The sequence below is a fragment of the Numenius arquata genome, chromosome 4 (genome assembly GCF_964106895.1).
Source record: "Numenius arquata chromosome 4, bNumArq3.hap1.1, whole genome shotgun sequence".
NCBI lineage: Eukaryota > Metazoa > Chordata > Aves > Charadriiformes > Scolopacidae > Numenius > Numenius arquata.
Genome location: NC_133579.1, coordinates 43,359,575 through 43,385,892, shown reverse-complemented (window position 1 = coordinate 43,385,892; position 26,318 = coordinate 43,359,575). Strand labels below are relative to the sequence as shown.

At 42.4% G+C, this 26,318-nt stretch overlaps 1 protein-coding gene across 2 annotated transcripts in view; it reads right to left on the bottom strand.

Moving 5' to 3' along the window:
* The window catches only part of GRB10 (growth factor receptor bound protein 10), an 88,123-nt gene that overhangs the window by 22,151 nt on the left and 39,654 nt on the right, over positions 1-26,318 (bottom strand). For both annotated transcript variants that reach the window (XM_074146223.1, XM_074146224.1), the window contains one exon: positions 4,296-4,452. In XM_074146223.1, the coding sequence (XP_074002324.1) occupies positions 4,296-4,452 (157 nt within the window). The remainder of the gene's footprint in view (positions 1-4,295; positions 4,453-26,318) is intronic.

Sequence of the window (26,318 nt, the reverse complement as noted above, 5' to 3'; positions counted from 1 at the left end):
CTGAGCATTCATCGCCTAAACCTCCACATTATCTAGAGGCTTCACAGCTGAAGTTTCAGGTATTGCTGCTGATCTGTTGCTACTTCGGTTTTGGGCAAACGGTTAAGTCAAATCTCCACGCTGTCATGAGGACAGCAGGGCTATGAGGGTGGAGGGTCTTTCCGATTTCTAAATTATGCTTCCTCCAAAAAACATTTAATTATGTCTGTATGAATATTCGTCACAATAGGAACCCTGAAAGGCCATGTGTCCTGCTACTGCCTGCTTCTGTCATCGCACAAAATTGTGGTCTTCACATTCCTAATGCACTGAAGATTGCTTGCCTGAGGGCCGGGACAAACCATGTCCTGTTCATTCTGTCCTGAGGAAATGCAGTATAGATGAGCGAACATTTGTCAATTTGTTTTGTATTTTGATTATTAATATGTGTAAATATACCCAGAGACTGTTTCTTACAGGCTTTAGGCAACTGACCTAGATGTATTTCTTTACTAAACCAAGACCCTTTTGAGAATCTGTGGCAATACTCCCGCTGATTTAATGTTTACATTTTCATTTTGATGGTGAAAGGCATCTTGAAGAGAAGGTGCAGCATTTCATAGCACGTGCATGTAAAAAGGAAGCTACTCCTGGTCGGTTTGCCACTACTTCATAGAAGTTGTTAACTTGGGAAGTCCTTGGTAATTTGCACTCCGTTAGTACAAATGGGATGAACCGCCACTTGACACGCCAGAAACTCAACCTCAGCCCTGCTTTGAGCTTCCTGCTAAAAAACTAGAAGCACGTATGTCAGTTTATTAAGTTCAATAGGTCAGTCTGTCTTCAAGTGGCATTGCTGCTGAAATGACCAGAAATCCCCCCCCTTTTAAAATTGCCCTGGATTATTATCTAAACTTCTACAGAACTGTAGAAGTGATACAAGAGGGGAAAAGGAGCTGGATTCCATCGTGAACAACTTGCAGGCATGGCCCAAAATTCTCAATTGCAAAATCACTACCAATGACAGGTGGGCCAAAGCGTGAAATAGCCCGCCCTGTTTTCGTATTTTAGCAAGCTCTGTGTCTAAATGTTCCACTTTTAATTCATTCAGATTAAGGCAAATCAAATTCAATGCACATGTAAACATGAAAATCTATGTACAAAACTATGCAGCAATTCTTTCTTCTCACCCAACATATATTTCAGAGCCCTACTATTTTTCTTTCCTGCTTCAACTGCATTAAGTAAGACTTACAGTCAATTCTGGAGCTGGAAAAATGAGATTTGTGGGCAGAGATTCTTACAGTGTCCAGACACATACTATCATGACAGTCTGTCTTCATTATTATTATTATTTCTCTTAATGTCCAATACAGATATCTCAGTCCCCATCCTAAACTGATGATAGTTAAGCATGGATAGTTAAGCACAGGGAGAATACCACATTTTATGGACAGGTTAGGCGTATTTCTAGTTGCAAATGAAATAATGGGACCAATTCAAGTTTCACAAACTGCTTGAATCTTGACCACAAAGTGTTTTAGATACTAGTGGTACACTGCAGCAGGAACCATTTCCACGTGTCAAACCTAAGCAAGTTTGATGGTAAATTGTCACACCGTTACCTCCAGTGAGAACACAAATGTTTTGTGCAGTCCAACAGCTGTTTGAAGTTACTTGCAAGCACACGTGTTATTTGAAATACACTTGACTACGCGTGCAAAGCAGTCAGGTGAAGGTTCCTTAAAAACTGGGACCTAGAAGAGCACCACAATGATAAATGTGCAGCTGGCTTCAAAAATTTGCTCTTGCCCAATAGCAAAAAGATGAACTGGTTCTGCAAACTGAGCTCTTTTGGAAAGTAATATTAGGCAAGACCAGGGAGGGGGGGAAAAAGACTGCAGGAGGAAGGAACTCGCCTCTTTTGGTGGGCTTCAAGATTACCGCCTACAGCATTAAGTCAGCAAGGATGTCTTGAGTAAGAAATAATGTCTTCTGGAAACAGAAAATTCTCACTGCTCTTAAACCATATTTCTTTCCATACTGCTAAGTATCTATTCACCATTGTTTGGTACTTATACTAGCAATCTTATTTCTAGAGGGAAAAATATGGAACATCAGACACCTGATAATAACTTCACCTAAGGTGCAGACAAATTACTACCTTGATTTAACAGTCTCTGAAACACGGGGAAGCATTTAAGCTACTGAGAAGCTAGAAATACGCAGATGTATAACAAAAAATTCATACTGCAACCAAAATTGGGTGTACACATGAAAGCTGGTATTTAAAGTTTATTGAATACGTCACAGCGTTTACTTTAGTCCCTAAATACAAGAAACTGGATGTTGTTGTCACCTGTTAAATGAACTCTTCCATTCCCTTTTCTGTCCACATCCTTTCAAACATGTGAAATTTGTATCATTACCTCTTTTTTTGACGCTTTAAATACTTTTTTCCTTTGTCTGTTCGCTTTACACCGTCACAGGCTGCATTACTTTTCACACAGATCTACTGCGTGGACTTACAGAGGACAGCCCTGGAGCAGTCCCTGCGGAACCAAGTCTGGTGGCTGCTGAAGCCCCAACCTGCACACCCCTGTTTCTCTGGGACAGCAGGGGCCCCGCTTTGTGCTGCAGTGTGAAACAGAGGTCCAAAGCAGACAGGTCCCCACGTATATAAATGCAGCCCGATAAGTATCTTGCTCTTTTCCCATCATTGTTAATTACCAAGTTATTTGTGTGTAAACAGAAGCTTTTGATTTCCTAATCAGCCTCCTGCCCGATTCATTCAGAGATGTCACACACCAGAGTTTGACAGCACAATTAGTCACCATGGAAGCTATTGTGATGTCACAAACACTGAATTGTGGCATCATTGAATGAATCTGGCAGGAGAAGGATGTTGGTTACAAAGGAGAAGGCTTCTGTTTACACAATACCTTGGTAATCAGCAATGATGGGAAAGAGAATATAGAAAAAGAGAGCCTGGTAGTTTAATGAGCATTGATAAAACTGAAAATTTGTAAAGGTTGTTAGAAGCGCGCATGTGGCATATTAAGCTACGGAGATAAAGATTCTGTAATTTATACCTTAATTCTTCACCTCATTCTATGTCCCCAGAACTCAAAGTGTAATCACAGACGTATATAAATGAGTGTTTCATGTTAATTTTTTCACATACTTCTATATTAGCAGAGATACCCAATAAAACCATTAAATAATCAGGATATTCTATGATTATTTTTTTTGAGTGCTATTCTGTAGAACAGTGAATTTATCTGCATTTAACAGTATCGGTTTAGGGCACTATATCTCCAGCAAATTGTTTCCTTTTTTTATTTGTAAGGGTTCTCAATTACATTTTTAGACATAAAAAACCTTTATTAACTACAGATAGCATTCACAATTCCAGTGCTGATGATCGCAGCTTATGATTTGCCTTCCTCTATTTTCTAGAAAAAATTCCCCGTGAAGTATATCGACTAATATTCCAAATGTTACACTTTCTAAAGCTTTATTGTGTGCTATGCAGAATTATAGACAGCGTATCTGAGCGATATGCAGTTGCAAGCTGCACAGCAGAACCTTGCAACTAATCAGTGCCACAAAATAACAGGAAAAGCAAGACTGAATAACATGAGAACCTTTCAGGTACTGTAATTAAACCAATTCACGGTGTTATTTAATTCCCCACAGTTCTTCCTCTTGCTGCCTTCTTGAAACTGTAACCATGACACCTTAATTTCAATCAGGTGGAGGAGCTGCCGCCTGGAGAGCAGATGCCACTGCTGGTCCAGAAATTGCCCATGGATTTGCGGGTGGTGCCACCATTTTTTCCCTGCCTGAAGTCAAGTTTAGCCACCCCCCTCCCCCACCTCAGCGTGTCTAGCTTTCATAAGCATTACTGTAGGTATGCAAAGCTGAGTCTGTTCACCCAGGTCTCCCAGCTGGTGATGAGCTGAGCTGTTTCACAGGACCAGTACTCTAAGGATCAAGCTTAATTTGCCTAAGCTGTTTATTTGCAATAGCTTCAGACACAGCAAGGTAGCAACAGAGCGCTAGCATGAAGATTAGACAGTTATTTTTCTTTTTTGTAATAAAAAACCACAGGATGGGAAATAAGGGAAGGACTTAAAATGGCTTAGACGCTTAACACATCAAATTGTAATACACAAAAAGCACGTATGTGACTTCAGCTAATTGTACAAATAAAAGCAGTGGAAAGAAAACGTTCAGGCTGGAAGCACATTAATACGAATTATACATATTTTATGTTCCCAGGTAACCATGCCACCCCTTTGACCGTTCCCTACCTAATCCTAGGTGAGGGTGATGCTCCACTAGAGTCCAGCTGTTATCATCCACACAATGACTTTTGTAAACGAGCAGCTGACAGAGGTCCCTGGCTGTCATGTCTGCTAGAATCTCGACCACTTTGCTTGTTCCATCTTCACTAAAGACTTTTACATCCTGCAACATAAAGGGTACACTTACAGATCAACAGCTCTGAACATCGGCAAACCACACAGCTACCGTAGAAAAAGCATCCTCTTGGCATGACAGTTCCAAGCACCTTGGCAGCCAGGACAAATGACATGGATGATTCACTTTATAACACTTTCTCTTGATGCCCCCTTGTCCTATGTCCCCTCCCCCCTCCCCAACACCTCCCTGCACTAAACAAAGATTCAGCAGGGTTAATATGACCACATATACAGAAAAAGTGAGACAGCAGGTTCTGTATAAAGCTGTGTAAGGTAAGCAAACGTGAAACAATATCAAGAGGGTACTTCAGCAACAGTGGGTGAGAGAAATTACATCCAGTCAAACACACACAGTTTTCTCTGCGATCCCATCGGAGGCCTCTGAACATTTACACAGGAGCAGGCCAAGACCCCAAAGATTAAAAATGGGTCTCTTGCTCCCCACTAACTTTTGATTGTTTCGCTTGGGGATGTCCCACTTGCAGTTCGTCGGCGGATCAATTAGCTAGCACAATCCACACATTTCTCTCCCTGCCCTGACTTCTCTTTTGATCCTAGCTTGAAAGTAGTTTCGAAACCAAATGTGCATATGCTGCACATCCTAAATGTTAATGGAGAGGAGAGAACAAGTCAGGAACCTTCTCCCCACCTCCTGAATTATACAGATGCTCTCCTCTTTGCATTGTTCTGCTCAAGCGAGAGACACTTGCTGCAAAATTATTTCTCTGGGCAAACGTGCAGGTCCGAGATTTAAATCAACTCCGCGTTTAAGAATGCTCCACATCCCAGCGAAGAGAAGGCGAATCTAACAAAAACCCGGAGGGTAATTTGATATGGAAAATCTTACCTCAACGGCACGTAAAAGGCAGCAGTCGGAAGAACAAGATGGCATTTTAAATAGAGATCGCCTCTTGGGAGAGAGTTTGCTCTCTGCCTCCGCCGACCCTTTGTAGCCTGCGGCTGGGCGCCCAGGGTGCCGGCGGGCGCTGGTACCGTACCTGTCACGTAGCCCCTGCTATGGGGACTGTTTCTGGGGAGGGAAACAACTCTGCCAGAGCTCCACTCAAAGGGTTACACGCAATCTTTGCGGTAGTGAATCAAACCACACTGTGTAGACCAATCCTAGCCCTCCCTCCGACTGATGTAATCATTTCCCACACACTATCAGACTTCCAAATTATTCCCGCCCCCCCCACCTCAAAAAAAAAAAAAAAAAATTACAAAGGAATTTTGCATTTATGACCACCCACGGGGGTTTGAGACCCCCTCCGGCAGCCCCGAAGTTGAAAGGCCGAAGGGGGGGGACGGGGGACACCCGCAGCCCCGCCGGCGGCAGCGGGCGTGCTGCCTGCCCCAGCGCCGGCGCCGCGCCTGCCCGCAGCCCGGCCTGCCCGCGGCTGATGTCATCTGCCTGCAACAACTTCGGCACTTGAACTTCTCCTCCCGACGGCTCCGGGACGGCCTCGCACCCCGCACCGCTGCCGGACCCGGGGCTTGCGGGGGGCGCTGCGGGACGGGACGGGGCGGGGGGCGGCGGCGGCTCCGCACGCCCAGCCCCAGCGCCCGCCGCCTCTCTCCCTGCCTGCCTTCCTCCCTGCCTTCCCCTTCCTCTCCCTCCCCCCTCCCCCCCCCAGGCTCACAAATTCAAGCCCAGTGAGGGAGGAGTTAAAGCCTCATCGAGCCCAAGTGACTCAAACCCGCGCCTTCAGGAAACGGCTTCATCTGACAGCAGGGATGAGGCAGCTCTTTCAGAAGTAGGCTCCGGAGGGGAGGGGACGTGGGGGGGAGGGGGGGGAATCCCGGTTGCTGTAGCTCTGGGGAAGGTATGCCCGCCGTACAGCGTTACAGCCGCGCTCCCCCTCCTATCAACGCTTAACCAACTCAGAGGCATCCTCACACACCCCGAATTTTTTTTTTTTTTTGGGGGGTGGGGTGGTGCCTCCGGTTTTTGTCCTGCGAGCAAGTCTGTTTTCTGTAACTGGCACCCATTTTACAGCGGAGCAGCGCCTTCCATCCGCGGAGGGGGCGAGGCGAGTAGCGGGGCCCCGGCCCGCCCCGCAGCCCAGCGCCCCCGGAGCAGGGAGGGGGGCACGGGAGGGACCGTGTGCCCGAGGTGCCCGACAGAAATCACGTTGGTTTGCCAACAGGGGAGCGCGGCTCTCGTCCCCCCTCTCCGGATGCACAATCAGACTGAAAAGCCGGTGTTTAACAAGCCAGAAAGTTCCTATTTTGTTCTGGTTTCTTTGGGGAATGGGGAGGGACTGAGACCCACTCGATTTTTTTTTTTTTTTTCCCTCTCAGTAGATTGGAAAGGAGTGACACAACCGAAAAAGTGGTGCTGAAAGAATTCCTTTCTACTTTCGGCTTACTCAGTGCACATGACTCCACTTTCCGTATTGAAACTGAACTATTTGGGATGGATTTCCTGCTTCAGGAACCAACCTGGTGACATCATTCATTCATTCATTCATTAGTCACCGAGCAGCACAGCCCTGCGCTCTGCCTCAGCCCTCACCAGGGAGCCCGCGCCAGCCCTACGCCAGGGGAATTGCCACTTTCGGAACACCTGAAGCACGAAATCCTCCTCTTTTCCTTCTCTGCTGGGAAGGAGGCAGCGAGACAGGACAGGATGTACCTCATCCCTGCCACTGACGAGTCCCAGAAGAGAGGAAAGCTGTTCTGCTGAGGGTGCCTCTCAAGTCCTCACCGGTGGAAAAGAGCAAGCTGTGAGACAACCACCAGACTTTTCCCAAGCACAGGAAGACTTAATGGAGCACGGCCACTGGAAGAATGCCGCAGCTGTCTTTTATGCCCATTCCTGCCGTGCTCCCTCGGTATGAAGGGGTCACGGGTAGGTGTCCCTCTCTCCCTCTCCAGAGTCTGAGCCGATGTCAGCTATCCTGGTGTATCTCAAAGCCGGTATGGGCTGTACAACATTGGGCTGGTCTTTTGGCGTGCGACTGCTGCAAGGCCACGTTCCCCCCTCCCGCGAGTCAGGCCCTGCAGGCAGCACCCTGCAATTCCCACACCACAGCCACTACGGGAGCGACGTTACAAACGCGGGTACATTCATTCAGCGGTTTCAGCGATGCCTTTAAAGCTCAGGGACAGGAGTGCGGTGGGTGAACGGCATGAACGCAGAAATGAGCAAGTTAACTTCACCGGCTATTAATAGTTTCGTGTTGGCTATCAAGGACGGCACAAGGCCATGTATCGCCTCTGACATCATGGATATAAAAGACTACATCAGGAGGGGATGTAACGGCCTGAACTGAACCCTGCCCTCGAGGATGGGAGAGAGACAGAAGCGAGATGAAACCCCATGCCTCTGCGGGGGCAAGGCTGCAACGGTTCCTAAGAGGCTTACACGAAAGGCAAGGGCATTTTATGCCCCCACACAACGCATGATGTCTAGCCACAAATGCGAAACCAGCCTGACGACAAAGCTTCAGCTCAAGCTTTCTGACAGTTTCCGTGACAAAAGAGGCAGATAACAATACTCCTGTATCACAGAGGGGACTTGACTTAAAGTCAGTTGGTCAAATCCAAACCCCTCACATTTCCTATCTTTTTCTTTTCTTTTTTTTCAAGGAAGCATCTCCTACTTTAATATGTTTAGGGCTCCCTGTTCAAACTTCTTCCACCGGAAATACTGTTTCACTTGCAAAAGTGATCTGGGGCTTATTATCTACAAAGAAAAAAGAAGCAGAATTTAATCTGAACAAAATACTGCAATAATGAAAACACTTTAGCCTGAAGAGGGGTTCAGAAAGTTAGTCTTGACACTTTTGCCCTGCATCCCTCCAAGAAATGCAGTGAAATGCAACAGCAGACTGCCTGCAACAGTGATTTACAAAAGGCCCTAATTACGTCAGCAGCACAAGGCACCTTCTATTCAAAATTAAAGTTAAGAATGCTAAGCCAACCAGAGCACTATATTGGCTGAACATTCAGTGCTTTACAGTGCAAAGGAGCAGATAACAGACTGCACCATTGTTCTTGGAAGAATTCTTCCTCCAAGCTTTTTTTTTTTTTTTCTTTCTTTCTTTTTTGAAAGACAGACAGACTTAAAAATTAAAAATTTAAAAGAACATTAATAGTCATCACTTCAGTGGTTTCATATAATGGGTCGCATATCTTGAGTACCCTCATGGCTGTTTCATCTTCCAGCCTCAGTTCCTTAACCTCACTGCAGTATTTTGTGTGCATCAAGTAATGCAAACGTTATTAGGGATGAGGACAAAAAAATCCCCAGTCGTGTCATGGTCACATTATGTCTCCAATTTTCTATTTGTGCTATTTTTTTTTCCTTTTTCTGCAAAAGAAAACCTACGACTATACACAATTATCATAAAAATTCACGATTTAAGTGACATGCTGAAAATCTCCAGCAGCAAATGGATCCAAATTTGCATTCTACAATCTGAAATTAATCACGGTGTAATTTATATCAGTGTAAACCAACCTTTGTTACCCTGGATTATGACTCCAAACTAGGTATAAGGAGAGAATACCAGTTAACAGAAATCTGACCGAAATCTAACAGAGAAAAGGTTTCAGCACACTAGTTCTGCAAGATTTTCCCTTTATAAGAGATGAAGATTAGAGACATCGCAGAAAGCCATTAAATACCCTGAAGAATCACTACCAAGAGCTGCAGAAAGTCAGCCCAGCAAGTTTTGACTTTCATGCCCAGGTTTCACTCATCAAGATTGTTCAGACATGAGAACTGTACCATCAGCGAGGTATATAGGAAGAAAATTGAACTGAAATGCATATACCTTGCGCAAGCAGAAGGAGCGATTTATTGCAGAAGGCACCTATGAGCCAGGCGGGTACTTGCTCATTTCACTGGAACCCTGTTTTGATGAGATCATTTTCCTGAAAGCTTTCTATACTCAAAGCTCATGGCTCACAAGAGCAGAGTCAGAGTCACTGGAGGAATGGGGAAGCTTTCAATTAGGATCAGTCAACTCAAAGCTGCTGAAGACTCAAGCTCTGCATGCATGTTACCCTTGAACTGGTATTTGCCTAGTTGAAGAGGCAACAAAAAAAGGTTTGGCCTCCTAAGTTGCAAACCTGTGATAAAGAAAAGCCTCTGAGCATGCTCTGTGCACACCTGACAGGCAAGCAACTCGGTCAACCACATCTACACACTGGAGCACCTGCCAGTTCCCTCTTACTTGCCCAGCAGCATTAAGGCAGCTTTATAAGACATGGGAATTTCAAGTGCTGCAATGAAATAAATATATAGGTCAACCCTATGGCTCTTTTTGCTTCCTCTGTTTCACAGCTCGTGCAGGAAAAAAGCCCTTCAGACAAACAGCAGCAGTAACAGGAATACACTGCAGATAGGATCACTTATACACAAGGCATCAGAGAGCACTTCCTTATAAAAGAAAAACAACTGTGAGTTATTTGATCTTTGCTTTTTTTTCTCCCTACATATAAACACAAAACCCTAGGAAATGCTGAGGTTAAGGTTCTCATAGCAACATTAACTCTCTCCTCTGGCATATACTATATTTAGGTACACATTTAAAAGCCTATGAACAACGAAGGAGAACAATTGTTATAAGATCAAGATCTTAGGCTTTGACTTTCCTATTCAGAACAGCAATCAAAAAAAAAAAAAAAAAGACTTAAGTTGGCCATGTGCAAAACCCCAATTCTGTCCCTCTTTGCTGGGTTATTGAATTTTAAACCCATTTTCCTGGGTCAGAGGAATAACTTGACTTGAAGGGGAATCACAGTATCATCATATGTTCAGTGGTCATCAAAAACCAATACTAAAGTAAAATAATCTGTGAGGGTCATACCAGTGCGAGAGGTTTTGGGAATCGCAGCAGCGTGGGCAGAGAGGGGCAGAGCAGGATTAGCACCGGGTTCAAGTCAGCATCTATATTTGGAGGGTTAGCGCTTCTGAACTGGTCATGTACGAACACCCAGGCCCATGTTCACCCCAGGTAATTTTAGAGAGTTAAATTCCTTCTGAAGCTAAGGGAGAGAGATGAGGTAACTTAAGAGCTAAAGCACATGACAAAGGCATTTGTGTCTCTCTGCTAGCTGCAGAGGGAATCTAGGCTCCTGACTCCGGACTTCAGCTGGATGCCGTTAGCTATATTGGCTGAACTCAGGCCGCGGTGACTAATCAAGCAAACATGTCTCTCTGCACTATTGGCATAATTACACACTGCAATTGTTGACATTTGAGCTTAAAAAAATAAGCAAAGTGTGTGATGTTGCATATACACAAAGAACATTTAAAGGAACAAATACAATGAGCACATTTGGGGTACTATTAAAGGTTAAAACTTGAATATCGTAAAAACAAGCCAAAGCTTTTCCTCCTCTTATTCAAAATTATGTGTGAAAATGGCTATATGTAACGGAGACACTGGATGAAGTTTATACTCGTTATCTGTTTCCATCTTCTCAAAACTTAAAGTATTAATGCCCTCCGTATAGGCTTAGGCTTTTACAGCAACTGCATCGAAGCTTCTTCAAAACAGCTTCTTCAGCTGTTTACATGCAAAGGTGTGAACTGTGCAATTTACTTTTAAGAAAAGACTGTACAGAGTGTGTTCTCAAGGCATAACCACTGCCTGCATGAACAAAAGATTTATTCCAACATGTGCTTACATACTTAAGAGGGAGAAAGTTTGGGAACTGTAAGTTGCTACCCTATAATTTCCACGTTTTACAAATAAATAGCAGAATACAGTTTTAAGTGATATATGCCTGCATACAGACAACACACTGATTTTGTTATAGTATCCCCAAAAGCTGTTTCACTCTCTCCCACTTTGGTTTAGTGCTCACATGTTCAGAAAAATCATTTGACCCGTTTGACATTTTCATGTCTTCCCACTCAATTCCTCGTTTGCCTCTCATTTTTAGGTAAAAGAAAGGAGAAAGACTAATTTTCAATCCTTTTAAGAGTAACAATAGGCCTTTATGAATTTTGCTGAAGCTTCTGGGTATTTGCAGGGTGCTGGAAGAGAGAAAACTTGGGAAGCAGTTTAGATAGGCTTTGACACAGTACCAGTCCACACTAGTGGGAAGGCAGCCCAGCAACAACCAGCTCACCCAGTCCCGAATCTGGGGGTCCAGACTCTTCCTGTGGTCACAGCACTAACAGCTTAGATTTTCTTCTGCGCCTGCATCCTCCCCCACCCAGCAGTTCCCATTAGTTTTGATTATAAGTCTGTAGATGAGCTCCCTTCTCTCCGCACAGCTCCTCCCAACACCAATTGCTTTTCATGCAAAAATCCTTTCTAGTTTCAAGATCCTTTATGTATGGAAAAAAAGATAGTTACAGGCACTGTTACACTCCTTTGATTATGTAATGAAAGACATTAAGTGATGTTGCTTGCATTAACCTTTATCTTTCATAAATTTTATTGTGCAATTTATCCCTAGATAGTTTGCAATCTTCCTTAGCTGTGCTTACAGAATGTGTTATTTATTGGCTGAATTTGCTCAAAGAGAAAGGTTTAGTAGAAAAGTTCTTGCAAACACAATTTGAGTCACTAACAGCCCTAGAAAGGGTAATACAAAGCAAAACCATAATAATTTCTTGATTAAAATTCTTAAGTAACCAGGCTAGTTACTGAGTATTTTAAATTGTTTTACCATTATAAATTACTCTGTAGAAAAGGAATTATTACCATATCTTCCTTGCTGCACAGGCTTTCAACCACAAGAACCACATTAATTTGAAACTTGGCAGACAGCGCAGCAAGGCTCCAGGGAGCAGCTTCCCATAGGATTTAGAAAAATGGTGCAGGTCCTGAAGACTTGGATGGCTCCTTCTTTCCCAGTACAACATGGTGACAACTGCAGCTGAGGCACTTGCCATCTGAGTGCCCAGGCCACCCTATGAGCCAGAAAGCCATTCCAGCATAGAGTCTGGCAACATACAATTGGCTGCTTGCTCTGATTTACTATTGTCCAAGTACAACTTCTACATGGATAATCCACAAAATTCCCCTTCCCTTGCACGCTTTTCTGAGGGGAAAGGAGCAGAGAGGTTGCAGAGCAGAACACAGGAACCATTAAGGGTTGTGTATATAGGTAGACTTGGCTCCAGCCCTCCCTTTGCATGCACTGGCCCAGCCACGTATTATTAGGAAAGGGATCAGAGATCACTTCTGAAGATGTCTTTGGAAGTTGCGGATTAGTATTTGAAAATACACATATTTTTAATGTGTGGGAAAACCTTTGGTGCAGTGACTGTCTCTTATCTGATACAATGGGACCTTGGGATTTTGACTGTGGTTGATATAATTACAGAAATAAAATAAAACAGCAACAACAGCCCAACAATCAGGGATGATGCCAAATAAGCTATATTTGGAATGTCCAGACATGACAAAACAAACACATTATTTTAAGAACCAGTAGTTAGGAAATTTGTCTTAAACAACTGCAATCCAGTTTACCTAGTCTGGTAGCAAAGGAATCTAAGCAAGCATAAGATGCAGAGCTGGACAGAAATTACAAACTTAGAATGCAATACAGAGGAAGAAAAAGATAGACTCTCTTCCCACTCCTGTTTCTTCCTCCCTCCTCCCCCAAAAGTAATCACAAGGAATGAAAAAGCCAAAGATTTAACGGCTTCTAAATTTGTTCCCTGGTGCTCACAAGTGCAGAGTTCCTAAGGTTTTCTCTACAGCCCTGAAGGCTAAAATAAATTAAAAAAATTAATGAAAGCAAGGTCTCAGCTGAAAGCCCAGCTCCTAGATCTGACAAGTCTTGCCAGAATTGACAACAGCAGGATAAAAAGAGTTTTCATGACACATATAGAGGTGTACTATGTTAAAAAAACAATAATCAATTATCTGTCTTCACAAGAGTCCCTTTATTCCCCTCCACATCCCAATGAACCAACACTGACATCCCAAACCCAGCAGCTACATCAAAGCTACTGGGAGAGAGGGGGAAGCTGGAAACCAAAACAAAAAATGAAACTTTAAAAAAAAAACTCTATGAACTTAATATGCATGGCTTGATCAGGGAAGAATCAAGTATGGTATATCACATGGGCTACAACCAACGAAAGCATGAAAATATGAAGATGAGAGCAACTTAGGGCAGTGAAAAAGGTAACAGAAGCTAATGGGAAAAAAGACAAAACATGGAGAAAGACTCCTAACCAAGACTGGCTATAACCTCCAGGCACTCAAGGAATGATGACCATTTGATGATGGGAACCTGAAGTATAAATACACTATGAAACTCGCAGCCTAACGGCCTCTGTGTGCTGAAAAATTCCAAAAGCTCATGTGCACCTTGGAAATATAAACTTCCTGCACTCCGATAGCATCAGTCGCAACCCACAATAGGTTTTCCCAATAGGCCTGAGTTCATACTGCTCTGGCAAAAAAAGCAGGGTGCTTTATAATGAGTGGGTGACAGGCTTAACTACAGCAGCATGGCAAAGCATCCCTAATGCCCGGCCGTCAGCTGCCTCCTCGCTGTACAGTATTCGGCAGTATCACTTAACTTCTCATCTCCCAAGCTACCGGCTCTGCAAGCCGACGATTTCAAGCAGCGAGTATCAGCTAATTGTTGCTGCCTGCAACATTCGGGATGTTTTATGGGTCAGTTTGTCACACGCACACAATAAATGCTTTTAACAGAGCTGCTCATGTTGGGAGAGTATTTCTGCGCAACTGTGTAAGCATCGACTGTGTGGCGAGAATTAACCCCCTGCGGATCTTAGCCCAGGAAAAGTTATGTCAGTGGGAGAAGAGGGCTGACGTTATCCTCTCCTCCATGCGCCTGTAATTCTCACTTTCAGCAATTGCTTTAATGTGAAACTGCTCCACGAAACTGCTCTGCTGTTTAATTTTTAGTAGATTTAGACATCAGAGGAAAACAATAGTTCCCCCCTCCCCAGTTCAAGATTGATATATCAAAAGTTTCTGAGGCTAATGCAAAATCTGGGGTTATGTCATCATGACTAAGCTAGATATTCTCTCTTGAATGCAACTAGCCCCAAGCACATCTCACTCCCTTCCAACCTGCTAAGAATTACTCATTTGCAGTGGAAAAAAGTGAGAAAAATACTGGAGAAAACCCAAACACAACCACACAAGAGATTTATTAGCATACAGCGCCTAACCACCATGCCCCAAAACACCTAGTGTACAGATTCAAGTTACCAAGAAATTTTTCATATCTCTCACTGCTCTGCTTCCTTGCTGCACCCATCCATCCATCCACACATGCTAGTTTTAACTCCATGGCAAGCGCCTCTGACTTATCTACTCCGAGCTCTCTCTCCAGGGCTTGCTCCAGACCATTTTGCATATCCCTTCCTCCTAGTAGGGGCACCACAAACAAAAAAACAAACACAAAAAAACCCCACACAACCCAACCCTTTGCTTAGCTTACAGGGACAAATTCCCTGCTGCCATGGTTACCACTCCAACTTCTCTTGTGGAACTAGAAATAAAAAAAAAAAAAACTTCCCTGAGAACAGACGGCTATATAATGTTAGCTCTCCCTCCCTCCCCTCACTCATCATTGTTAGCCAGTAAATCAGCTACATCTGGCATATTTAATTTGGACTAAATAAAATGTCACTAATTAAAAAGATGCCGAACAAGCATTACATGACATTATAGAAACAGAGAGCTTAGTATCTGAACACAGCCTATTAGGAACTGAAAGGATTCAACTAGTTTTTACCAAAAGCCGAGAAACAAAGGCAACTAAACAGCCCTCTATACAGTCTTACTCGCAACAATGTCCTCTAGAAGCTCTCCCCTATGGTCTAGGTGTACTGAGGTTTCCAAGCACTAATTCCTGGAGCAGCAGCGGCTCAAATGGGAAGTAGTCAGCTCATTATAGATGGTATCATTCAGCTGGAAGTCTACAGCCTTAATTCCAACTTTTTAAAAGAAGGTTACTTTGCTAAAGCTACAATGAATAAGACGTTCAGCAGGCATGCACACAAGTTGCTTTAAAAGACCTGTGGCCACATCACTGTCTCTGAACAGTAACAGCCTTTCCTCTCTCTCGCTCTCCACACTGTTTTCAGCAGCCTAGTTTGAAGTATCACCCTCCTCTCCTTAGCCCATCCCTGAAGACAAACGTCAGCTCTCTGCAACTCCCATCGCAGGTCACACCACAAAGACGTGAGCATTGCTTTCTATTGCTGACCAACACAGCTACCTGTTCAAAAGCAACTCCTTTTACCTTGGACACCCCCCATCCCCCCAGTGATTCACATCATACTCCTAGACCAGGCTTTCACCTTTATGGGTACATCACTATCAGTATTCCACTGACACTTATCAAGCAGATTTCAGTGCAAAGCTTCACTGAATCATATAAACCTCATTTTCACAGTCTTTTCCATCATCTTTTCTGCCAACTGGTAATCTTTTATTCTAAAGCTGTGCTATCCCTTATGATCAGTTGAATAAGCATTTGAGTGATTTCATTTTCAGTGCCTCCAAGGCTGAGGATTTCCCATGAGAACAGATCATCTTCTAAGTGCTCTGGTCCAGGTTCTCAGCATTTATAAATCAGACAACTGGCTCCTCTCTATTTTTGCTGATGTATTAAGTAGAAGAGAGATTTAGCTACACTTTGATTGCCATTGCCTAATTTCAGTACTACTGATAGTCAAATAAGATTCAAACATTCCACATAGAAATCCCCCCATAAAGTAAATTTTAACAGAATTCTTACTCAAGTGGATTAAGTTGATAACGCTGGCACACACTAGGCAAGTAAAAAGATTACTCTTCTTAGAAACTCAATAGATGTAAAGCTCACTCTTAATTCATTTATCCTCATGATTCCAAACTTAATATTAAAGATATAACACAGAGATGATCTATTTCAAAATCATCATGCCTTTAACCTTTTTTTTTTATTTATTGTAAAAGTTTAAGAACAATCACAGGATCACAGAAGGGTTGAGGGTGGACAGGACCTCTGGAGGTCATCTGGTCCCCTGCCTTTGCTCAATTAAGGCCACCTAGAGCCCGTTGCCTGGGACAACATCCAGACGCCTTTGAAATACCTCCAAGGATAGAGATTTCACAACCTCTCTGGGCAACCTGTGCCACTGGCTCAGTCACCCTCACAGTTAAAAGACTGTTGCCTGATATTCCAAGGGAACCTCCTGTGTTTCAGGTTGTGCCTGTTGCCCCACTGGGCACCACTGAAAAGACCCTGGCTCCACCCTCTTTCTACTCTCCTTTCAGGTATTTATATATGTTCATAAGATGCTCCTGAGCCTTCTCTTCTCCAGCCTAAAAATTCCCAGCTCTGTCAGCCTCTCCTCATAGAAGAAATGCTCCAGTCCTTTAACCATCTCTGTGGCCCTTTGTTGGATGCTCTCCCGTTATGTCCATGTCTCTCTTGTACCAGGGAGCCCAGACCTGTACCCAGTACTCCAGGCATGGCCTCAACGGTGCTGAATAAAGGGGACGGATCACCTCCTTTGACCTGCTGGCAATGCCTTGCCTATGGCAGCCCAGGATAACATCAGCCTTCTTTGTGGCAAGAGAATATTGCTGGTTTGTGTTCAACTTGGTGTCTACCAGGACCCCCAGTTCTTGTTCTGCCAAGCTGCCTTCCAGCTGGCTGGCTTCCAGCCTGTACCGGTGCATGGGGTTGTTCCTCCCCAGGTGCAGGCCTTTGCACTTGCCCTTGTTGAACTTCATGAGGTTTTCGGCAGCCCGTTTCTCCAGCCTGTAATCTCTTATACAAAGAGTGCAGAGTTACATAAATACCATGGTATTAACTAAAAGAAAAAAACCAAAAACCTAGTGAAGTTTGATCGTAGTTTAGGAACCCTAGGATCTTTCATCAGTATTTTCCCAAGCCATGCCACAGTGGTTCAAAGTTCCTGTTAAGTGTTTCAGAAACACTTAAAGTCCGTGTGTCAAGGGCTGATGAACTTAACTGTGTAAGTCTAAATATGAGGTATTGTGCCGAAACCAATGTCACAATAAAAAAAAAATGCTTCCTGATATAGAACTAGATAACATAATGCTAGGGATCTGATGCCAAAGCTTGCATGAAAGAAAATGCTACTTCTTCATTCAGCATCTGCTTCAGATTATTTTACATGGAAGGCACTGCTGCTCTGAAGCTGTCAAGGCACAGTCAGCTTCCAATTAAGCTATCTTATCTTTGAAGTTGATTGGAAGCAAAGCTTTCTCCTCCCCATAGGCAGCCCCCTAAAAGTAGGTAATCTGAGAAAATTTCCAAATGTATTTACCCTGTGTTGTCCACCCAATTAAACATCTTGCGCAAATGCAATCAATGAGCCTTCTCTCTAATTGAAAAGTTTATGCAACAATTTTCACAAGGCTCCCATTAAACATTTAAAATAATTAGCTGTATTAGAAAGACATCTATATTCAAATAGCTCACATGCCTAGTTTCTTTGTTTAGCATAGGCAAATGAGTATGAAAGATCCCCAGAGGAAAGACCAAATATTGGGCAAATCTTTTCTTTAAGACAAGAGACAATCCCTAGAAACCAATTCTGCACAGTATTAAATGGGAAATTTTTTAACAGTGGCCTTACTACTGTAGCAGATCGTGGAGAAATCAAACATTTTCAGGATTCAGAAAGGCAATGACAAGGGAGTTGACTCTATATTTTTATGTATTATAGATAACACATAACAGCCATTACCTTCAAGAGCGCTCCCTTCTTCCCCTTCCCCCTCTCCCTAAATTATTGGCACTAAGTTAAAGAAATCCACCGTGCAAAGATACCAGTAACTTTATTTCCATCCTGGCACAAATGACATTTTTTTTAAAGGATTTTGATGGCTCTGTATTTACATCATGGATCTTCTTTAAGAATTATGCTGAGAAAAATCTAGGTCATTGAAACCTTCTTAAACTGAACCACAGAGAAACTGAACGAGAATGTAAAGGCACTGATGTCAGGTTTAGTTTGCCTTTTCACAAGCTCATTTTTTTTCCAGATTGACTGGCAGAAGGTAGATCAACCTTTGGACATCTTTCTTATTCCGAAGTTTCTATTTCCATGAGTGAGTTAATTCCATTCCCATCCAAAATAAAACATTATAAAAAATGTGCATTTGGCAAACAGACTCAGATATATAAGAACTTTAAGAAGGCTAGGCTTAAAGAGCAAGAGTACAACTCAGATCAACATATAATGGAAGATACGTAAACATCTCAGTTTAGCATCCTGGGCAACATAATAATAGTCCCTTCTAGACAAAACTTTACTTTATAAACAAATATATATGAATGTAAGCAGTGGGTTTCCTCCCCTCCCCGCCCCCCCAGCTTGGTTTTGGTATGAATCTGCATACTTAGGTCTGCTTCTTTTAGACCATATGCTTATTGCAGTCTTGCATTTATATAAACTAGTAACATGCATTTGAATTTCATTCTATAGATTTCAAATTGCATCACCTACTTTTTCCGTTTAATCACCACATAGAATTTCTTAAGTTAAATACATAGTTGTACATGTCAGAACTAATTCATTCTGAAGTGAAAAGAGTTCATATTGCACTATTAATTATAACTGGCAATAATAATTAATAGTTATTAATAATTAATACTGCATTTCTATGTCCAAAACAAATCTGCTGACTTCAGCAAATGACACTTTTTATCATTCTTTATTCATTCACATAGAGACAATTCTACACATGGGAAAAACTTCATTGCCTTTTCCAGCTTCAGAAGGTTGTGGTTTTGGATGGTGGTTTAGCATAACCACCATAAGGTTTCTTATTGGAGAAGAATCTATCTTGCCTTTTGTACAACGTAGAAAAGTGTCACAACATTTGCTTCTTCCACCACTCCCCCATCTTGTTGCAGAAGATTACACATGGCAAAAGTAAGAATTTTTGGCTAGCTGCAGGGTATTAACAAAAAATACTCCGTACTGAAACTATTTTCAGTTCAACTGTTGCTCATATACCCTTCAACATAACAGACGCTGATCAGACCCGAAGTGTAACTTGCAAGAAATAAGTGGTTTTGTGGATTCGTTGCCAGAGCTCTGCAGGTTCTTCTTTCAGTGCACCCAGCTGTACAGAAAACAACCCAAGTTTGCTTGGCTCACATCAACTGAGGCTTTGCCAACCTATCCACTCTATGAATTTCACTTTTTAAAGCATAACAAAATAGCTAGTGCATGAACTTACTCGAGCTATACCATGGAAACTGTGTTTCAAGAATAAGTGAAAAGGTGCACCCCGTTCTAGGTGTCAAGTGACACATTTCCCTTCCACAGACTGTGCCGCGTTAAGCCTAAGGACTTAACCTTCTCTGTAAAGACCATTATTTTCCATGTGTACAGACTGGATTAGATAAATTACCACGTAGCTTCATTCGGGGGTTCAACACGGAAATCACCTTGAGATGACAAATTCTGCTTTTTCAACTGAAACATCAGAGAGACATCCTAATAACTTTGATTGTCCATTGCAAAGTTAATTAATTTGAGGAAATTAACCCTCCTTCCTTCTTCACAAACCAACTTATGTTTGCTGCATTTGGGTTTCTACTCAAAACAAGGGGTGAAGGTAGCTTTCCCTAAGCACAAAAATCAGCAGGCAAATTAGAGGTCATTTACTTTCTGAAATGGTGGCCTAATTCCACAACCCTCTCCTTAAAAACTCCTGCTATTACTCTCCCCTATGGGCTTATTGGCTCTTGAAGAGATGTTTCCCCTCCCCGCCTCACAGATTCCAATTTGTTCCAAAAAAAAATTTTTTTCACAAGAATTGGCATCACTATCGTTTGTCAAGTACCAATGGCTAAAAGTATCCGTCCATGAAAGTCTGTATTCCCTCCCCAAATCTTACATATGTTCATCTATTGAAAATGGCTACCTCAGATGTCTGAACACCGCATTCTGAAGTTAAAACATCACAGAGATGTGTGGAAGAGCCCTGACTTTAATTTGCACAAGAAGAATGTGGTTAGAAACTGATCATTTTTCACAGGCCCTTAACAGATGATGGAAAAAAATCAGCCCTGCAGCTGCCAGCATCTCTCCCGATAAACAAACTGCTGTTTCTGCCAGGGGGAGTAACTGATGTGGAGGCGGGCCATGCAGGCGAATGGTCAACAAACATTTCCCACTTAGAAATGAGGCCAGATTTGGTCCTAATAAAACAGTTCAGGGACTTAGGGGAAGGGAAGTATATTCTCCATCACACACATCATTGCCTAGTTTAAGGCTTTTTGTCTTCCACCCAAACTACACAGAGGTGGTAGTCATTTCAGCTGTTACTAGCCCCCTCAATCTAAGCACATCTAGTGATTCACACTATCTAAGCCAATCTAAGCACACTAATGATTCAGGTTCCGACTGTAGCTACTTGTAAAGAGAAAGAGGCACTTCAGTGAAACCTATCATCTTCTATAGTTTTGCTACCCTAAAGGGGCATGAATGTACTCAAAAGCTACTCTAGCTCACCACTGACTGCAGATACCCAGCCAAGCAACCCAAATCAGAGATTTAATTTTTATATAACCATAGTTCACAAGAAATAATTCCCACCCAAAGGGTGTTTCAAGATGATCGTATTTCTTGGCACTGTGAAAAACCACCATAAGTGGTTGCCTAATATTACATTCCCTGGTCTCTTTATCATTATATGTAAAAAAAGTATTACCTAAGTTTTGCTCAGTAGTGGTATTTGTTAGAAAGTTTTGTTTCAGTTTTACAATGGAATAGACTTAAGGGCAAACAGACACAATTCTGTAAATAAATTGTTGTCCCTGCATGGGGCAACGTAACTTTGGGCGGGGAGGAGTGGAACACATGCAGAGGTCTCATGGTTAGACATGATGCTAATGAAGCAAAATGTAGAATGCAGCACCTTCCCAAAATAGCATTTGCTGCTGTTGTTTTTAACATGAAGCAAGCAGCTACCTGAAGAGGTCTTTGAGCAGAAGGCCAGTAAAAGATTGTGAGCGTCACGTCTACCTCGAATCTGACAGCAGGGATCTGATAACTGAAGTCTGATTAAGCCCAATGCCGTGTCAGAGCTTATATGTGAATTGTATATTGAGTTCGAGCCAATCGCTGATATGAACATTCACGATACCAAGTCAGACACAAATATCTTCAGCAAGAAATTCCAGTACCCTCCTCCAAAGTTAAAGATTTTCATCTCTGCTTTGTGCAAGCTGAGATTTGAGAAAGGGCTGCCTATAGCCAGGAAAAACAACTATGCTGGATATGTCCATTAGTCTACACACCACTTTCCAGCAGCTAAAAAATGCCACTGCATAGCAGATAATATGAAAAGCATGGCTATTCCTACTGCTTGTCTGTTGTAGGTAAAGACCTCTAAGGTTGTCTTGCATTAATGCACACATTTTATGGTTCAATGTGCAATCAATAGAGCTACTTAATTCCAGATAGTGGTAGTTCAGCTGCAGCATACAGACCCAACTTGCAACCATGTTACGCAAAGTCAAATATGTCTTTCCCAAAAATACTTTATTATGGTTGTACTAGAAAAGGAGAATCACTCCACATAACAACAAAATACTCTTCAACAACCTTTCAAAAGGTCTGTTAAGTCACTGTAGCAAAACTGGCCTTGTGAAAGTTTTGCACCAACTGAAATGGTTTTGTACACAAATAAGAGAAGTCCTTTTATATCAGGGTCAGAGCTCTGCTTGGCTTCGACTGTGCCCGTGTGATCTGAGCTACCACCATCTCAGACTTTAAATACTTTCTCTTCAAATATTTCTAACATATTTCTTGAACTCAGTGAGTCCTTACTGATTTGAAATACCACTTAAATACTGTCAGACAATTTAAAATAAAAAAATATTAGTTTCTACTTCCCTACACTCACAGATTTTAAAAGAGAATAATGAGGCAGTCCAAAAAAAGCAACTAATTCCTCTACACTCCATCAGTACTTATACTCAGATATTTCCTTTAAGTTGCATTCTCCAGATACTTCGCAGATGTATGTTCAGAAAAGACATTATTGTAGTAGAGATGAAATCAATTACATAGGAAGCAGAGGTTGCTGCAAACTCATAAAGGAATGCAGTCACTGTGAATACATCTGGCACCATCAACATTTTATTATATTATTTTTGCTGGAATTTTATTAGGGTCTCCCCTTCCTTAATAGCTGCTATTTGAATGTAGGGCGATTAGCACTTGCAAGGCTCTGGCTTAGGGGAAAAACAAGCCCTTTGCACGCACATAATCCTAGAGGAGAATCAGTTCACCACCACAGTTTTTACAGCTGCATGTTAGAGAAGGCTTAAGAAAGACGCAAAGAGGAGAAATTGATATGAGCATGTTTACAGAGCCGTAAAATTTATTTAATCAGCTTCAGCATTACTGGATTATTTATTTATTTAATGGATAAAAGTAACACACAGAAAACTTTATAGAAAGTTCATTCAGCTCTTTCATTTTAATGGTTATACATCAACATAGCAGACTCTTTCAACTTAGACCCGTTTGGACATCTGTTCGATGGATGAACTGCTAAAGACACTCAAATCTGCTGCATCTGCTGCACAAGCAATTTCACTACCCGCTAAAGACTCCATCATGCCTTTGCTCCACCTCACTTCTCACAGAATTTCCTGCTGTAGTTCAAATTCTAAAGGTTTCTCCTAGACAAAAAGGGACTTCTGGAGATTGCCCAACTGCTATTCCATGCAACATAAGAACAGGCAAGCGGTAATGAAACCTTACAGACACAGAAGCTAGTGCAACCTTGGGCAGAGTACTAAGTTAATTTCTCGTTAGCCAGATTGCCTTCAAGTTCCTCTGTATTGCTTGAAGTGTTGCAATTAAGTACTGCTCTAAGCTATGCTTAATTAGCCTGTAAGCAAATGCTCATTTGTAACTTGCATGCAGTGTAACGCGGAACTAAATGTTCACTGAGAGCAAAGGGAAATTACAGTGAAGGTACATTTGCACAAATATAGCTGGCTGCCTCCTGATTTTCCCTTCTTATTAATATCCTAAAAAATATTAAGAAATGTGTCACACCGTACAAACGTTTAGACGTATACATTCTCTATCCCTGGTGTTCTCCTGTCCCCCCAGCTGACAAGCACTCCACTCCCCTTGGAATGACAGCCCTTCTCTGCAGACAATGAAAGATTTGGGATCTGGATTACCTTTCTCATCTGTGCAGTCAAAAAAAAAAACCAAACCCAAACCCCACCCCAAAAAACCAACCCAAACCCCCAGCAGACTAGGATGCAAATAATAATTATGCTCAAAGAAAAGCAAAAAGCATAAATAAAGCTTTCACCAAATAGCCACATTCAGGAGTAAAACCCAGCCTTGATGCCTCTTGTGAAGCAGACGAAAGAGGAAAACAGTAGTAGGTTCTCAAATACATTTAGGACCTTTTAAATGCTAGAAGTGGAATGACATTAGCTTCAAGCATAGCAAGGACATTTTTCAGCCGGACATTATTTGTGTCTGCCTAACAGAAGACGCTCATTTGACAAGGCTGTAATACAAGAGGCAAGGCTCAGCCTCACTTGGATGAGCTTTAAAAAGCTTTGCCAAGCTAGATAGTTTGTTGAAGAAAAAAGTTCAAAGGTCAGCAGTGAAAAAAATCCACAGAACAAACCAGCATATAACACAGAAAAATACTTTGAGAATATCAAATACAAGGTCTTATTTGTATGAGTAAATGTTGCTAATTAGCTTACAATTCTTTGCCTAATGAGGAGGAGGATGATCTTAATATATTTAATGTCTACTTCTTTTCAATCTGCTCCATATCAATTGCAAGGTGTGTAACAGTATTGCAAGCAATCTTTTCATCTTCGCATCTATATATATATACACACATACACACACACTCTTAAAACACTTAACACTATTCTGGAATTTGAGACAACTCAGTAAAGAATATTCTTAATCTGAAGCATGTCAGGTATTTTTCAATGCTAAAACCACATACCAGATACCCATTGTTTAGCACAGACTTAGTCACAGAATCACGGAATATTTTTGGTTGGATGGGACCTTTGAGATCGAGTCCAACCAACAACAACAACAAAAAAAAAACCACACCCAAAAAATCCCAGAACACCAACACCAAAACCGAACCAGAACAAATGCCCACAAGTCTATAGTTTGCTCTACATAACTGAGTACTTGGGGAATGGGAATTGCTACAAACATCTGTAAAGCTATTTATAAGGTCTGGAAATACTGTGGTTGGCTCGCTTTCAGGGAATTTTAGTAAGCAATAGGGAAAGTAAGTGTGACCAGCAACAATATGACAAGCAAGTTAATTCAGAGTAATTAGCTGCTCTTAACAGTTTACAGGCAAGGACAAGCTCAAAAATGACTCGCAGACACCCCAGGGCAAATTGTCTGTAAAATTAAATCCTCGGGTTTTACTATCAGCACACTGTTGTTTAACTTAGAATATTCTTTTCTGTAAGGTTTTGCACCTCAATTCCTGATTTTATTTTTTTTTTTAAGCAATATTGTTTTTTCCTTAGGGATGGCTTGTTCCTACTCTCATTACCTATTCTGGGAAGGACAGTGGGGAAATGTGATTTTTAAAGGTGAACCTAGAAGGCAAGAGGAAGAACATGTGCAAGGTCACCCTACGGTGAAGCGGCCAGCCTTCCCCCATGGCTGCAGGGCACAGACATTATTCCCAACTCCCAACACCAAGTGTGCTTCAGCAAGCCCGATGCCTCCTGCAATGGCTGGGCCATTCCACAAGTGCAAGGCGTGGATGGGGATGATGTTCCTAGATGTGGGTGGTGCACACTGCTGACGCCAGGTGTGCGCAGGGTTAAAGCAGTCTCCACTGAGAGTGGGTATAGTCCCTCTCTAAATATCCCCAAAAAGCAGAGTAGTTCCTCACTCTGTCCAGACAAGAGATTTAGGCAGATAAAAGGGGTGGGTGGAAAGATCTGGGTGCTTTTAAGTGGCATCTGTTTGCTGAGAAACAAAAGCAGTCTCTCCTACTTTCACCCCTTTCCCCCCATAAAAACCTGCAGAACAGTTTTTGCTTTTCTGTTAATGAAATTTCACTGGTCCTAAGTCTGCTGAGTCCAAGTTGCTTTATCCACATTCCCCAGAAACATCCCATGCTCAACATGGGATCTCACATCCAAACTCCTAGCTAACAGTCAAACCAGTTTGCTTCTGAGTGCTATTCATTGCCCCTCGGCAACAGGAGAAAAAACAAAGACTTATGCTTCATGCCATAGTGAAAGTATTTCCAACTCTGTCGCTTCTTGAAATCATAGAATGGTTTGGGTTGAAAGAGACCTTAAAGACCGTCTAGTTCCAATCCCCCTGCCATGGGCAGGGAGATCTTCCACTAGACCAGGTTGCTCAGAGCCCCATCCAGCCTGGCCTTAAACACTTCCAGGGATGGGGCGTCCACAACTTCCCTTGGCAACCTGTTCCAGTGTCTCACCACCCTCACACTAAAGAATTTCTTCCTAATATCTAATCTAAATCCACCCTCTTTCAGTTTTTCAGTTTAAAACTGTAACTCCTCGACCTATTGCTACACTCACTGATAAACAGTCCCTCCCCATCTTTCCTATAGGCCCCCTTTAGGTACTGGAAATGCAGCAGGAGAAACTGGCTCCAGCAACCCTGCCATGACAGCAGCAGGGTCTACCACTGGAGAGAGCAAGCAGTACTGATGCCAGTGGAGAACACGGAACATGCAGCTTTTATGAATCAGTGATGGCTTGCCTTTTAACAAGTCCAGGTTAAATTTGCTTTTATGTAAGTTTTGTAAATGATGTTCAGATTATAACCAGGCTGAAGCAAAAGATTGAAGGTACTTGCATTAATTAAACAAAATCACTTTCTAGTACAATAATTCG